Source organism: Lampetra planeri, chromosome 10 (assembly GCF_965212315.1).
Source record: "Lampetra planeri chromosome 10, kcLamPlan1.2.h2, whole genome shotgun sequence".
Lineage (NCBI taxonomy): Eukaryota > Metazoa > Chordata > Hyperoartia > Petromyzontiformes > Petromyzontidae > Lampetra > Lampetra planeri.
In genome coordinates this window covers 8,833,913-8,850,334 of record NC_136116.1, presented here as the reverse complement: position 1 = coordinate 8,850,334, position 16,422 = coordinate 8,833,913, and the positions used below count along the sequence as shown (strand labels likewise).

The 16,422-nt window shown below is 50.3% G+C and overlaps 1 protein-coding gene across 1 annotated transcript in view; it reads left to right on the top strand.

Moving 5' to 3' along the window:
• The first annotated feature begins 1,677 nt into the window (after positions 1-1,677).
• Positions 1,678-16,422, top strand: part of LOC144721137 (uncharacterized) — a 42,192-nt gene continuing 27,447 nt past the window's right edge. Inside the window, exons 1-3 of the mRNA XM_078598533.1 lie at positions 1,678-1,952; positions 3,982-4,981; positions 15,714-15,956. Of these exons, the coding sequence (XP_078454659.1) occupies positions 4,761-4,981; positions 15,714-15,956 (464 nt within the window). The 5' untranslated portion in view covers positions 1,678-1,952; positions 3,982-4,760. The remainder of the gene's footprint in view (positions 1,953-3,981; positions 4,982-15,713; positions 15,957-16,422) is intronic.

Sequence of the window (16,422 nt, the reverse complement as noted above, 5' to 3'; positions counted from 1 at the left end):
TTAAATCGAAATATAGCCATGCATCTTTAGAAAAAGGGGGTGCATAGGGTTGGGGTTAGGGGAACCGTTAGGGTTGAAATATAGGAAGAGGTTTAGGGGTCAGGGATAGAGATGGGGTTAATCATTTGAATTGAGTTCGAGCTAGGTATAGGGTGCAGGTTAGGAACGGGAATAGAATTAGGGCTGCGGTTAGTGAGCTGGTTAATGTTATGAATAGCGTTACACATTTTGACTTAAAACTTTTGTCACTGCAGGAACTCATATTCTTTGGTTCCTTCGGTAAAGTCACGTAGATAGAAAAAAATAAAAGTAAATCAAATAAAAACTACGACGTTTCGATCACAACACAAGCGATCGTCATCAGGAGGAAAAAGAGGGAGGGGGGATCGCTTGTGTTGTGATCGAAACGTCGTCGTTTTTATTCTTTTATTTTTATTTTTTCCATCTACGTGACTTTACCGAAAGATCCTAAGAATAGGGTTAGACATTTTGGTTCGGGGTCAGAAACAGGGTTATGGATAGGAATAGGACGCGGAATATGAATTGCGGTTGGGACGAAAAAATATTTCGAGGATGTCACTTGTGTGAGTGTTCGGAAAATGGTTCGTGTTCGTAAGGAGGATCGGGTTGGCCTTCGGGTTTATGGTTATTGCTGCTGATTGGTTGCACAGTGTTTTGCGCCTATTAACGTCAAGTTCTCATAACGCTACTGCACCGTTGTTCTGCCCCTTGAGAGAATGTCGACTCGTGATAATTGGCAACGATGTATACACGCCCATTCAATTAGGAGCGGAACGGCGGTGCGGTGGTTAGCGCATTGCGCTGTGAACCAAAGCAACGTTAGTCCGGTTCCAGGCCACGTGGCGACTGATGTAGCTGAACCTGGCGCACGCTCATTCACCACTCGCACTTACCCAATGTGGTGAGGTATGGTCAAACAACCCCCCTGTGACTGAAAAGCGTGATTTGATCCTTATCCAGTCGTGGATTAATAAAAGGGGGGGGGGGGGGTGGGTACAGGTGCATAGGTGGGGGGCGGCAGTGTAGTGGTTAGCGCTATGCTACGAAACTGACGACCCGAGTTCGATTCCCACTCACGGGCAACACAAGTGACGATTGTTCTGAACGAGTCCTGGGCCTCCCCTAGGCCGACTCAGCCTCAAATGAGTACCTGGTGCGGTGTGCCCACGTCACGACTAGGGGACAAAGGCACCCCCTCGTGTGCCGTGCCAGCCTTCATAGGTGCTCGCTAACAGCACTTGCCCCAACAGTCCGTTAAGGCTATCCGGGGGATCTTTATATGTGTTCATTCATTCAACAATAACAGCGACAAACTCATCATGGTGGCGACGTGCAGCGGCATGGCGTGGTTGGCACGGGCTCTGGTGCCAGGAATGAACAAACCCCCCTCCCCCATCCCTTTGTCGCCTGGCGCCTGGACACCACTGCCGACGCGCGCGTTCTCCGACGCAGTCGCACCGCCTGCACCCTCGATTGCTCCGCCACGCGCGAAGCTCACGACGGCTCGTCGCGGGTGTTGGAATAACCATCACGCGTCACGTGACGGCGCTGCGTCGCGGAGTAAGTGAGAAGGGAGGGGTGGAGGACGTGGAGGAGGGATGGGGGGGGGATGGATGAGACGGGGGAGGGGAGGGAGGGAGGAGGGAGAGGCGGGTGCCGCCGCCGGACGCAAGGCACCCCCGGCAACGCACCCCCCGCAACGCACCCCCCGCCACAACGCACGTAGACCACAGATTTATCCCAAGGCGCGTCGGCTCGCTCAGGGGACGAGTCCTGGATATTGACCGCAACACCATTCCTCTAGCCATCGCCCAGGGACGAGAGAGAGAGAGAGGGGCGGCGGGGGGGGGGGACGAAGGGCTGTCTCCAGTTGACGATGAAGACGGGCCTCGTGTGTTGGCAGCCGGGAGAAGAGGACGATGCTTTGTGCGGTGAGGACCGAGAGAAGGGGCATTTGGCTACGTTCGGGACGGACGAGTGGAATGATTGGGGGGCGTTTGGCGCTGCAAGAGCTGGCCGTGTATCCGTGGGCGGTCGGGTACCCGGCCTTCACGAGGTGCCCGCCGACAATGTTTGCCCCGACCGCGTGTGTGCAGGTTGTACGGAGGAGCTTTGTCTTTGTTGGCGAGCGTGCAGTGGGCACGTGCGTTTGCTGCGAGTGTTGTGGCGTGTGCCGTTGGTATGTTGGGGGAGCGGGAGCGTGGTGTTTAGCGCACCGCGCTACGAAGCCAGCGACCCGAGTTGGATTACCGCTCATGATCAGTGACAGGGACGATTATCTGTACCGGTTGTGGACCCTCCCCTAGGTCAACTAGGCCTTAAATGAATACCTGCTGCGGTTTGTAAATATCAGCGCTGGGGAGACAAAGGCGGCCGGGCGTGGTGCTGATCACCTCCAGCGCCATCGTGTGCGGTGCCGGCCTTCATAGGTGCTCGCTAACAGCACTTGCCCCAACAGTCTGTTAAGGCTATGCGGGGGATCTTTGCTGTGTGTGTTGTTGGAGTGTGTTGATATGTGTATGTTATATGTATGTACGCTTGTGTGTGCTGTACGTTGCGTGGTGCTGGCCACCCACCCCCTCGTGTGCGGTGCCGGCTTTCATAGGTGCTCGCTCACACCACTTGCCCCAACAGTCTGTTAAGGCGACACGGAGGGGTATGTGTTGTATGTTGGCTTGTGTGTGTGTGTGTGTTGGGATGCGTAGATGGTTGCTTGATACTGCAGTGAAAACTGAAGTGTCATTATTTGATACCGCAAAGTTCACACACACAAACATAATACGCAGTGGAAACATCAGCCGGCCACCAATTAACACCTTTCCTCACATTTGATTATGAGACGTGATCGTGGCTCTAGCGAGACGCAAAGTTTGAACAATGTACAATTAAAAACCAGATCATCCTGTTGCTTCGCGTGGCCGTAAGTGCGAAATGTTCCACCTGAAATGAATTCCTCAGCCTAATTTAGTGCGTGTTGCGTTGCACGCGTCAGACACCCCGCTTCTGCAATTGGGGACCAAGTCAAGAATTCGCGTGCGCGCGCTTTAAATGGCATTATCAGTTACGTAACGGTGGCTGTTGGAAAGGTTGGAGGAAGAAGGGGGCTTTGAAGGTTGCAAATCATTTCTCAAGGTGGCAAAGCCATTGAGCGAGATACTTTGTAGGCGTTGTGAGCATCCTCAGCGGTGCTGCTACCGTTCCTCCCACGTGAAGGATGTTGACTGGGCAGATGTGGAACTACTGGACATTTCCAACGATTAACGGAAATTCATTTTTCGATTTAAAGCTTTCGTGACTGCAGGGATTCATCTTCTTGGTTTTTTCGGTAAAGTCACGTAGAATGGAAATAATAAAATAATAAAAATAAAACATAAAATAATTCTCACGACGTTTCGGCCACAACGCAAGCAGCCGTCCTCTACTCGACAGACCTGCTCTCCACCTGAGGACGGCTGCTTGCGTTGTGGCCGAAACGTCGTGAGAATTATTTTATTATGATTTATTTTTATTATTTTATTATTTCCATTCTACGTGACTTTACCGAAAGAACCAAAAAGATGAAAATTCATTTCTTGTCAGGTTTTCCTCGTTAAATAAAATCTATGTATAAGGATTGTTATTTGCAGCGAGCTACATAATTTATACCCTGTTCTCAATAAAAAAATAATTACAGCGAATTAGTGAAATGCCACGCATCATGTAACGATGGTCACGAACCAGTCTGCGTATCCCTCTTCGCACGAGTGATGAGAATTCTCTGGGATCTCCAGTTTCCTCCTATGCAAAGCTAAACAAACACGAATGGAATCGGCCAAACTTCCCAATGCAGGGCCGGCCGTCTTGAAACAGAACCTCGACTCAGAGTGAGGCTTTCATGGGTAAATAAAGGGCATAATTCTTCGTATTATTATTGTTTTCTATGAGCTTAATTTATTATTTATGCCCTAATCTCAATTTCAGGAACCTCACCCATAAATCTCTGGACGAGGCGGTAGGCGCGTGTTGGGGGTACACTGTACGGAGGTCACAAAGAAGATGGGAGCCTGGGTTTTTTTCAGGATAGTGCCATTTCTAAATAGCAACTCTGAAAGCAGTGTGTGATTAAAGACTCAAGGACACTGAACTAGCACCGAGGTTCATGCAATTAATTCCATGCGTGCAGGAATTGCCGAGTTAGCTAAGGATGTAAGCAGACAGCAGCTGAAGAGAGAAGGGTCCTTTTCTAGCAATCGTTTTGTCGGATAAAGAGCGGGTGACAGAGTGGGAGAGATTGGCTCAGCCCAGCCCAATGAAGTGAACGGGAGAACTGAGAGCTTTGAAGCAGCAATTCAAGGGCTTTGAAGCAACATTTTATCAATCGCCTGGGTCTATATGTCGAGAGGAGCATTGCAAGAAGAGAGGGCACTCAAAGAGCTCGAGTTGAAAGGCAAAACAACATCCTGTTGGGAAGGAAGCAATTGCAGGAACCCGATTACAGACAGGAGATTCTGCCGTATTTGAGGAATGGGCAACAGGTAAACATTCTTCCGATGACACGTAAAATTATCTTGGCCACGGCTTTTGCGATGGCATCAAGTGGATTTTGAGAAGGCATTCCGTGAATTTTTACCAGGCGTCTGCTGAATATTGAGAAGGCGACCGTTGAATTTCAAGAAGGCGTCCTGTGAATCTTAAGGCGGAGGCGTCTCGTGAATTTTTGCGAGAGGCGGCATTATTCGACGCGACAAGCAGCTGGCACAATGAGAGGCAGGCGGAGCACCGAGCCGGTTGCGGGGCAGGGGCTGCCGCGGCGAGAGGAGGAAGAGGATGCGGGGGCGGTGGAAAAGAGGGGGCAGAGGGAAGGGGACGGCACCACAGTGCTGGAGCTGCCGCCGACGATGACCGAGGAGGAGGTGCTGCACGTGCTGCGCGTGGTGGAGAGAGACGCGAGCCTGCGCCGCCGGGAGACGCGCAGAATCCGGTGAGTGCGGCAATCGCGCGACCCGAATCGCGGAGATCTGCTGTGTACGAGCGTCCGCGGCTGGGAGCCCACGGCGGAGCTGTTTGAGTGTGCGAGGCGGCGAGGCTGCAATGCACCCCCGGGGGGGGGGGCCCTTGGATGGGCTGGTGTGGGGTTCAAGGCGCCCAGGCTATGAAGTGGATGTAAGAAATTGGACAGGGGACCGCATGCATTTACAAAAACATTCTAAATTGTACAAATGAGATGGTAAACAAAAACGAGACGCAAAATTAATAATTTATTGAATTAAATTGCAACCGTGAGCCATGGAAATTCATTAAATCTCTGTGAGGGTGAATCATTACGTGCCGAATTACTACACCACGTCGTGCTGGCTTCTCAGGCGGTTGGTGCCTGCTCGCTATGGCATACGAGATGCCCACAATGTTGAGAGAATACGATTCGTGGGCAACTCAAGTGCAGCTTTCCCGTGTGTTTTTGGGTTGTACTGCGTGTTGCTCAGCACGATGTCCAACGATTTGCTGCACGTGCAGGGGGCTTCTGCAGGAACTGAATTGAGCAGTTCGCCTTCTCCCTCAGTTATCCACCGTTGCCAGCTGCTGGTGCTGCTGATGCTGCTGATGCTGCTGGTGCCGCTGATACTGGTGGTTCTTGACGTTAATTGACAAAGCTCCCTGGCGAGGCCAGAAAATTGTCGTTTTGCTTGCTCTGGGAGGAAACCAGCCCACCCGCGAAAACAATCTCTGCAGAACAAACGCAGACCAGCGTCTGCATTCCTTCTCCAGGCCCTCCACACCATCCTCACGGCCCAGATTTCCCCTGTGTATCAGGCAACAGGCGTGCACGACTCATCGTTAGCGGTAAACATGGAAACGTGGACAGTGGGGGGGGGCACGAGCACTAGAGTTTTAAAAACCAGATTATTAATCCGCTACATTAGCCTTCTACTCAGAGCCGCTATTAAGCGCCGTTTCTGAAAAGCGTGTTTATTGGTTTCCTTTATGATTGAATGAACAGCAGTGTCAAAGGTGTTGTTATGCATAAACAGCATAATAACACTTTTAGACTTTTCCTGGAATGTGCCGTTAGCTGTTGTTAAATGCCACTTAATGCCCACGCATCTGCGTCACGGTGATCTGGTCCGGTTTCGATGAAATATTAAATCTGCCCGCTTTTAGGATCCCGACGAACGGTCAATAGAGCGCGTCGCATGCGTGCAACCGTGACGGCAAGACTCCGGTTCCGTCCTCTCATCCGCGACTTGCAGGAACCTCCCGCGTGCGATTTGACTAATAACAGCAGGGCCCGTTTCTTAAGTCTCATGAATTATACAAGTTCACCGTTAACAACGCTCCTTGCGCACATTCACGGTAATTCATTCGCTCGCTCGCTCGATCGCGAGGGGTTTCTGCCCCCCCACCAACCGGCTAATGGTACGCCCTCGTAGGGTTTTGTTTTTAGTTTTTTTCCTCTTTCTCTCCCCGTGTCACAGCGGCGGCGGCGGTGGCGGGTGTCATTTTTATTCTAAATCATAATAATCATCTTCTTGGTTTTTTCGGTAAAGTCACGTAGAATGGAAATAATAAAATAATAAAAATAAAACATAATAAAATAATTCTCACGACGTTTCGGCCACAACGCAAGCAGCCGTCCTCAGGTGGAGAGCAGGTCTGTCGAGAAGACAGACCTGAGAACGGCTGCTTGCGTTGTGGCCGAAACGTCGTGAGAATTATTTAATTATGTTTTATTTTTATTATTTTATTATTTCCATTCTACGTGACTTTACCGAAAGAACCAAGAAGATGAATCCCTGCAGTCACGAAAGCTTTAAATCGAAATCATAATAATCCTCAGCTGCTGCCACACCGGCCCGCCCCTCCCCGCCTCACATCGCATCACCCCCCACCCCCCGCGGCGGCCTCACACCTGGGCAGATAAATCAAGGTGGCTCGCTGACTGCGCACGCGCGCGTGCGCGAGTGTCACGAGCCATCTGTTGGAACATCTCGACCGCCATGCGCTACCTAAACAAAACGTAATCTTGTCTACGATCCTCGCTGAAATTTGTTTCGATGCCATTCGTATTTTTCGTTCTGTTTTTCGCCACGGGCTATGTCTGAGTGCCACCCCCCCCCTGCTACCCCCCCCCTTCCACCCCTTTATCTCCTTTGTGATGCCGCTGTAACAGGGAAACTGCCCGCGCGCACGAGGTGGTGCGTCGCTGGGTGCGCTTGCGGTTAGAGAGAGAGAGTCCGTAGAGATTTTCATATTTCACTGGCTCCAGACACGCTGACATCTCCTCGGATTTGTGTGCCAACGCAGCCGCTTAAAATGCAAATAGCTCTTAGCCACTACGGCAATTTAGCTGCTCGCGCGCTACACTGCGAGAAATACATCTGGCTCCTTCAGGCCTTTGTGACGGCGAAACATGATAATTTTCCCAGCAGTAATTCTTGTTTTGGATTTGCATTTTTAGTATGGATAATGTACGAGTGTATGTTTATGTCAGCTTATACATATAAAGCACGTCCTGTTACACAGTGCATGACAAATGAAGCACATGCAGTACGGTTATAACAGAATTCCTTGAGGTAGGTAGAAGGGTGGTGCATTGGTATGACCGCGGCAAATATTAGTCACGAGCAATTTGTTAATCACCCCTTGCTCCCCCGCCACTTTCACCAATCCACACTGACCTGTGTGGTGAAGTATGATCCAGACAGTCCCCATGACTGATATCGAACGAAAACAGCGGTGGATTAACAAAGGTCTGTAAATTATTATTACTCCGACCACCATATTCCATTCGGTACTGACTCAGCCCATCATCCCTCCTGGGGTTGATAAATTAGTACCACGATATAGGACTGTGCATAAGAGACGAGCACTGCCTCGATGCTCATTTGAGCAAAACTCAAATAAATCACTGACTTTTTAACACCGTAATTGACGCAACTCGCCGGTTAGTAACACGACGTCGTGTTCTCCACGCGTCGCACGAATACCGTGGTGCTTTACCCGCCGCATCTTATTATCTAGGACTTGCAGTGCTGCAGCAATAACGCGTTCTTCATCCCGCGCACCAGGCGAGAGCATTGCTATGCTGCCGGGAGAGACACTGGAGGCTTGGGAGCATGGTGGCGTTGGCCACAAATGACCGGAGGGAAGAAACCCACCCCCCGCCCCCGCCCCCCACGATTCGTCTCATCGATCAGTCGCTGCCGATAGCAGAATCCCACGCATGCCCTGCTCCTGCACAGACGTCAATCGTTTTTTCCAGCGGAAAGATGCGAGTGTATTTGTAACGATAGGAGCAGATCCACGGGGTTAGCAAGTCTCGCGTAGGGTGGAGTGCCCGTGCTCGTCGTGGCGATCGACAACCCTTTGTCCATCGAGTGCTGGAGGAAGGCGTCTTAGCGTCGTGTTGGTCACGGGCGGGGGTCGTTTTGACCATACTTCACCGTCCTGGTAAGTGCGGATTTGTTAAGGCAGAAGGCCAGGACCGATTTAGATGGCACTCGCCACCGATGTTGACCATGTCCACGGTTCCAGATGAAATGCACTAGTTAAGAGTGCAAGTGCACTAACCGCTGTCCCACCACTCAACCCCATGGGGCTCATACTTGCATTTAATAAGTTCGATGCGTCTATTTTACCCTGAAATCGCCCAATGTCATGGAAGTGGCCACACAACGCAATGTAGGAGGGGACCCTCTTGGATAAGAGTCTTGAGACGTCTACATATACACACACACATTTGAATGCACACATAAAACAACATGCACGTTTCCAATAATAAAAGCGACAGTGCCTGTGGCCCATTTATCTGATTGTCAACTGCCACTCAGCTCCCTTGTTGTGATTCCCACAGGAGGTGGCACCCTCTTCACTCAGCCCGCGGTCATGCCTTTGGCACACTTTCCCTGAGTTCGCAGCATTTCTCTGAAGGAAGTGCAAAAACACGCAAAGGCACTTTCGCGGGGTCATTAATAAAGCGTGGCACTGAACTATTTATTTTATCACGACGAAGCACTGCTCGATGCTCGTAGGCAAAATCTTAACTTTGGGAAAGGTGCCCATAACCACTGTATTCACGGGATTGTCAGACGCATCAAATAAGTAGGACGCACTCCCACACTGATGCCCAGTGTCAATAAAGTTACACGATTCTGCACCAACGCACGCACGACTACCGGATTTCAGGACGCATTCCCGAACGATGGCTCCAAAATACCGAGGGAAAAGGTGCGTCTTACAAATCCGGAGAATACGGTAAAAATATAAAATGCAAATGAATTGTCATAGTCATCATCAGCCATGAGCCGTCGTCTCTGAGCCGTCGCCATCTCTCATGATCCCGCGATGCAACGATACAAATTAATATCTCTTAAACGTTATTACGGTACCGTATATATCTTTTATACCACGTTGGTGCACGCCACTGAACAAGTGTTTGTGGCGCGCTCTTGGCCATGACATCGCTGCACCCCAGCAGCCGTGCGTCTACAGACTCTGCTGATGACGATCACCTTAAGGTCGCAACCAGTGCCGGATTATTCTAGTGGCAAAAGTAGCTGCATATGCTACGGGCCCCGCACTTTCAAGGGCCCCACGCTAAATGATTTCAAGCTATCGATTCCGGTTCAGTGATTCTGCACTTGCTCTATTACTATAGTACCATACTGCCTTCAACGTTTATGAACGACTGGGTGTTTTAGGGTTAGCGATGTCGTATTATCTGGCTCTATAGCAAATGAAAAAATACAATTACTTTACTATGTAAGTAAAAAAATTGTGTTTTAATATTTACGTGTTTTTTTTAAATTTAGAATAATTTATAACATATGCAACAGGCCCCGCACTAGCTTAATCCGGCACTGGTCGCAACCAATCCGAGGTTTGCTTGCGTATACAAATCCTGCTGAGAAACACGAGTTCAGAAGGACTGCTAGGCTGATGGATCCAAACGTTATTTTAATCACACGTGGCAAACCAAACATGTGCCTGTTTTATTGAATAGTGCTTGGGATTTGTTGTTTATTTACTCAGCAACCACCAAACTTCCGTCTCTAGGACTCGGGAGGTTTCTGCCAGCGCTGTTTGCGCGATCCGTTATTGAGCATTTTCTAAGCCGTCGCTTTCGCCTGCGCGGGTAAACCCAGGTCGCCGGATAGATCTCTCCTCGGCGTGCTCTCACGTTCCGTCAAATAAAGGAAATTAAACGATTGGCCAATCGATAGTTTGAGTGGCCGTGCCTCTCTGCATTGCGCCCGGGTGCGGTTTGTTTGAGGCTTCGTACCTCGTGTCTCCCGAGCGTTTAATCACTCGGCGGCCGCGGTTGCTGTCGCGGAAATGCTATATTGGGGGGGTCATAGTGCATCAGGATGAATTTTTGCTGTTTGGTGGGGGGCGATGTGGGCGATCTGTCGCGATTTTAAACTCCCTGGCGGTCACTTTCTGGGGCACCGCTGCAGAGACTCCGTGACGCCGCGGTGTTTGCGAATCTCGCCGCCGAGCTCGCCTAGAGGCCGTCTCATCGGAGCGTGCCTCTTGTGGGGGGGGGGGATGGAGGCGGTGGCCGTGGTGAGCTGTGGGGAAAGGAAGAAGGGGAGATGTCGGGAATTTTTAAAAATATATATATTGGGCCGGCGCTGTGAAGTCTCAAGAATTGAGGAGTTTCCTAGCAACGGGTGGGGGGGGGGAGTCAAGGGCAGAGCACGGGCGTGAGGAATGATGCCGCGTCGCTCTGAGGCGAAGGGGCCTTTTGGAAAAGAGCTCGTTGCGTGCGCGTGTATCGGTACGCATGTGTGTGTGTGTGTCGCGTGTGTGTGTGCGCGTGCGTGTGCGCGTGCGTGTGTGTGTGCGTGCGCGTGTATCGGTACGCGTGCGTGTGTGTGTGTGCGCGTGCGTGTGTGTGTGTGTGCGTGTGTGTGTGTGCGCGTGCGTGTGTGTGTGTGCGTGGGAGGGAGAGGGCGCACTGGAGTGGTGGCGTATTTTGTTCGCGTTTTTACCGCGCCATGAAACGCAGCCAGGCAAGTTTGATTTCCGGCCACTGCTTGGCTGACATTGGTGGCAAGTGATGTCCGATGCTGGACCCTCCTGTCGTTTTTTGCGCAGCCCTAAATGAGTTACCATCTGGTGTGGGCTAAGACGTGGGCACAGGAGAGACGAAGGCGGATCCGGATTATTGTGTCCTGACCACACCGCCCTCCGTTGCGCCATGCCTGCCTTATTAGGTGCTCGCTGACAGCATAATTATGCCCCAGCAGCGGCAGAAGCCTGTTAGAGGCCACAAGGGGGGGGGGGGGGGTCTCTACGTCTCTCTACGTGCGTGGGGAGCGAGCGCATAAATCTCCTTGTGCAGCCGAAGCACGCCCGGCCCACGTCTGCTGATACCGCAGTAAGAATCGATGCTGAACTCTCATGGGGAGGGAGAAGGCAGCGAGGGTACAATGTTGCCGCCGCTGCTTTGCGCCCATGCCCCTCGATTCACGGGCCAGGACGGTGCTGTGCCCGCCCGCTCGCCAACCCGCGTGCCACACGCCGCGACGTGGGTCCGCACGCACGCCGGAGTTCGCGTTTTTTACTTATCTGTTCATTCTGCGCCTGTGCACTCACGGTCGGGCTCACGGTCGTTATTTTGTGAGCTGTGATGGTTGGGTGGTGGTGGTGGTGGCGGTGGCAGTGCGGATGCCAGCAAGCCAGATTTTGCAATCTGTAGGTGGGTTCCATTCCAGGTGTGGGTGGTGGAGGCTCGAAGCCTGGGGTGGGTGTGTTTACCTGGGTACTGCCACCAGTCAACTGAAGGAATAAATTAATAACATTCGCATGCGTATGTCATCGTGTCTCTGTCTATAACATAGGTGTTTGGGTTAGATCGCATAAATAATAATGCGTCGTTAAACCTGCCACCGCCCGACACAGGCAATTAGTGAGGTTTGTCACGTAAACGAAACGTGCCAATTCGTTACTCGTTCAGCACACCGGTGCGTTGGAGAGAAAACCCACGACATTTACAATTCGAGTACGACATTTCGTCGGTAATTACAACTAGCGTCATCAGGCGGACAGCCAGAATTGTGGATAATAACGTCTCTGTCTGCCTCTCTCTTTCTCTCTCTCTCCTCGTCTCTCTGTTCTTTCATGGCCGTTTCTGCAAGTCTTGACCCAGCTAGCCATTGCTGCTCCCTCTACTCTCCTTTCAACCCCCCCCCCAACTCTCATGCTTTACCAGTTCCCATTAAAATGATTTTGGCCTGTCACCTCTGATTTGAGGTCAAGGTGGTTGAGTGTGGTTGCCTCTAAATCTTGCAGTCCATCCGGCCAAAGGGTGGAAGAATGGATTAAATCCCTCCCGAATCGAATACGGAGGTCCTTCATCCGTAGTAGCATTGACACTGCGTGCAAGACGTGTAACTCACAGGTTTTTTAAAATCAATTCATTTAACTGCAACCAACAACCGCAACGTGATTGTGAATATCCCAAGGAAATATCAAAAAGGCAGATAACATATCAGCCGTAAATATTCCGCAAAAAACCCACCGCGCGACATGAACGCAGCGCATAAGTAAACCACAATTTGCGTTCAACGATTGGTGAAATCGAGCACCACATCAATTATCCAATGCTTGCATGGCCAATTAACGAGCGCGTACAATTTTAATTCACCCCCCCCTCCACCCCAGTAATCTTGATTAGTTACTGTAATGACAACACGGGATGATTTCGTTTGGCAGGTGGTGGCGGATGAAAACGAACGCGTTAGTCGCTGCCGCACAACTCGCCGTCAAAATTTGTCATTCCGAGCGCGTCCTGGCCCCGATAATTCTGACTTTGCGATGAGTCCTCCGTTTCGCATTGGCAGCGGCTGCACGGTGGCCGTGACTGCAGGAGGCGATAGCGGGGCGAGCGTTTAATCTCGAGCAGGGGATTAAACCCGGCGTCGCCTCGACCGCTGGCGTCTGGCCAAAGTTAGCGGGAAGACTCCTCGCGCCTTTAGTGACCGTTCATTTTCCCAGGAGCGCGCCGGAGATAAGCTCGGGGGGGATGCGTCCGTTTGGAAAGGTCGTGAGTTCACAGTGTCCAGGTTGCGTCGTGGCTGGCTGTCGATGGGCAATGAAAAATACAATTCTTTATCGTCATAATCAACAACAACAATGATGTTGTTGTTGATAATGATGAATGCCTCCCCCAAGCCATCTCTCGTGTAACATGTAACAATCCACCTAGCACCTCTACACGAGCTGATTTGATCACTCCATCTCCTTTGGCGAACGTACTCTCTATCGCATTACATTCCTACGCTTCCATTCCATAACACTGGTCAACACACTTTTTCTGGCATAAGGTATTCCAACGGTCTTAATGTAATTTTGGGGTGCTGATTCCAAATCTGGCATCAGTTTTTGTCTATCACATCAGGTTTTTGAGAAATCAAATATTGCATTTTCAATAAAAACTGCAGAAAAAACATTAAATAAATGTGGATATCTACATAAAATGATATTATAAACACACTATCCTAAAAATACAGCACCATATTTTAACACGAAAGCAGTCACTGACTCGCAACAACTTGCAATCATAAGTGACAGAGTTAATTTCGGGTAAAATCAATGAAAATGGGGTATGCCGATAGTATAAAAATGAGATGTGATAGAGCAAATCTGAGATCAGATTTGGAATCAGCACCCTGAAATTAGTCTAAACCAGCTGCAAAAGTCCAGGCGAGAAAAAAATGTTTTTTTCGTTGACCAGTGTAATTATTCTTGGCCACTGGCCATTATCCCTGTTGACGTTTGCTGCCCAAACCCACTTTTTTGCCATTAGATGTTTGTCTCTACACAAACAGAAAAACATTGTGTTAAAAATCCACCCACTAAATATTGTAAATCCCAGGTCTTCCTTCATGAAGAGATAATTAATCTTAATAATGAGTTCTCCACTGCTTTCATAAATAACGTCGTTGGATTGATTTCAAAATTATTCGGTTGCTTTACGATAGCCTAAAAAAATCTATACATTTTTATTGTTTATTCTTTAAGATACTATTTCATCCATTATCTTTATTAATGTATAGTTTTATTCTTCCTGTGGGGTCACCTCAAATCCGTTGTTTCCAAATCTCGACCAAGAACCCTGAATGAATTGAGACAATGAAACAATTGATGAATGTTCAAAGATTATACAAGCTGCAATCTTTGAAAAAGTCAAAAATTCATTCTGAAAGAGAATTCATGAATACATTAATTTCAAGGGAAGTAATTTTTAACATTTGTTAAAATAAATTTAATTACCTTTTGTGATTAAGTTAAAAAGAAATGTAATCACCCAATGTGTCCTGACTTTTGAGCCACCTTGTACAAGGGCAGTTAAGAGTATGGCACCTTGCCAGGTGGCACAGAGGTCTGAGCAGTGAGCCAGCAATGTTGAACTCCCGGGTTCAAATCCAGGTATCAATGTATCCAGGATTCAAGCCAGGTTCTCAAATGTCGTGAGTTGGTCTTTGACCAGTCACCACTGTATTTAATTAGTTTTTTTTACTTAAGTTAGTACAAATTGCAGCTCTTTTTGTTATTGCCATGTGATGCATGTCTCTTTATCGGGGCATGTGGGAAAGTGTAAAATGAGGTGACTTGAATGGATCTCGGAAATAGTTCTGTGATATCACCTTCCACGGGCCAACATCTCAACTATGTGGGTTGATGCACACCTCTGCCAGAGTTCTGGATTTATTTGTCTCATGAACTGACACCGACAACAGTTGGAAAACAAATTGCAAAATAAACATTGTTAATATGGATATGTGTGCTGAATGCAGTGGAGGTTAAATGTATTTTTTTCATGGATTTACGAGTCATGGCACTCCTGCAATTTCCCCCATCCTTCCATTACCCTTGTAGATTGAAAAATCCCATCTTTTGCAAGATAGTTACAAGAGCAATTAATTAAGTACAATGAATGATGGGCAGGTGTGTGTGCTGTAGTAGCCCACGTGCGGCGCTGGGTGCAGCATTGCCCTTGATAAGTGGAGCCCAGGCTCACCTTGGCCAACCTTAGATTGACTCGGCCCAAAATGAGTACCTGGTGACGTGCTGTGTCAACATCGGTATTGGAGAGACAAAGGCGGATGACCGTGTGTGTGTATTTGCTGGCAACCCACCCCCTTGTGTGCTGTGGCGACCTTCATAGGTGCTCCTAGCAGCACCCTAAAGTCTTTGTTGTTTATAATAAAGGTTTTTTTTGGGTTAGATCGCGTTATTATAAATGTGCCGCAACCCTCCACCACCCGACACGGCCAATCAGTAAAAAATGTGTCACGTTAACAATAATACCGGTCGCGAAAGCCTCCGTGTAAAACTGACTCGTCTTTGTTGTATATATGCGGGGAGCGGTAATGTAGGGTTAGCACGCTGGGCTAAAAACCCAGATACCTGAATTCAATTCCCACTCATGGCCAACACCAGTGACGATACCTGAATCAGTTCTGGGCCTCCCCTAAGTTGACTTCGTCTCATATGACTACCTGGTGCGATGTGTAAACATCGTCACTGGGGAGACAAATGCGGCAGTGCGTGGTGCTGGCCACCCACCTCGTGTGACCTGCCGTTCTTTGTAGATGCTACTCGCTAACAGCACTTGCCTCAACAGTCTGCCAAAGGCTACACAGTGGATCTCTGTCTGTTTGTTTGTTCGTGTGCGCGTGTGCCAACGAACGATCGCGCACCCCCAGAACCCTGAGGCAGGACGTGGAGGAGGAGGAGACCAAGGGCTCGCTGCTGTCCCGGCAGGAGCGCTTCAGCGGCAAGCGCTGCGTGCGCTGCTGCGCCGCCTTCTGCTGCCTGCTGAACGCACGGCGCCGCTGCCACGCGTGCCGTCGCTTCGTGTGCGCCCGCTGCTGCTGCCGCCGCCGCTGGTGCTGTGAGCGCGGCCGCACCGAGCGCGGCTGGAAGTGCCGCACGTGCTGCAAGGCCACGTGAGTCGTCGTTCTCCTTCACACCGTTCTGCCTTCGCCTTTGCGCCCTCGCCCGGCGCATCTAAGCCGTGTCAGCACGTGGTGAGGCGGGGGGGAGAGGCAGGCACGGCACGGGTGGTTTTCCACCGACATTTTTTATGGGGTGCCAACACGGGGGCCAGAGCCTGCGGGGGAAGGGGGGGGGATGGCTAGCGTGCAAAACGCGCACGTGACGTCGGTCAGTGCGCAGCTCGCGAACGCATCGCGGCCTACGCACGCGTCTTTTGTGCCGCGCTTACCCCGAGGGTTACGTCGGTGGCACGGCTCGGCTTGCGCAGTGGAAAATAAATCCAGTGCTTCCTGACCCGCCCCTCGCCAGCCCGGCAAGGGCACCAGCATGGCTCGGATTTGCGAGCGACAAAAGGGGGGAACCGGCTGACGCCTCTGCCACCCCGCCAAGGCTCGCTGCTCCCGTCACCAGGGTTGC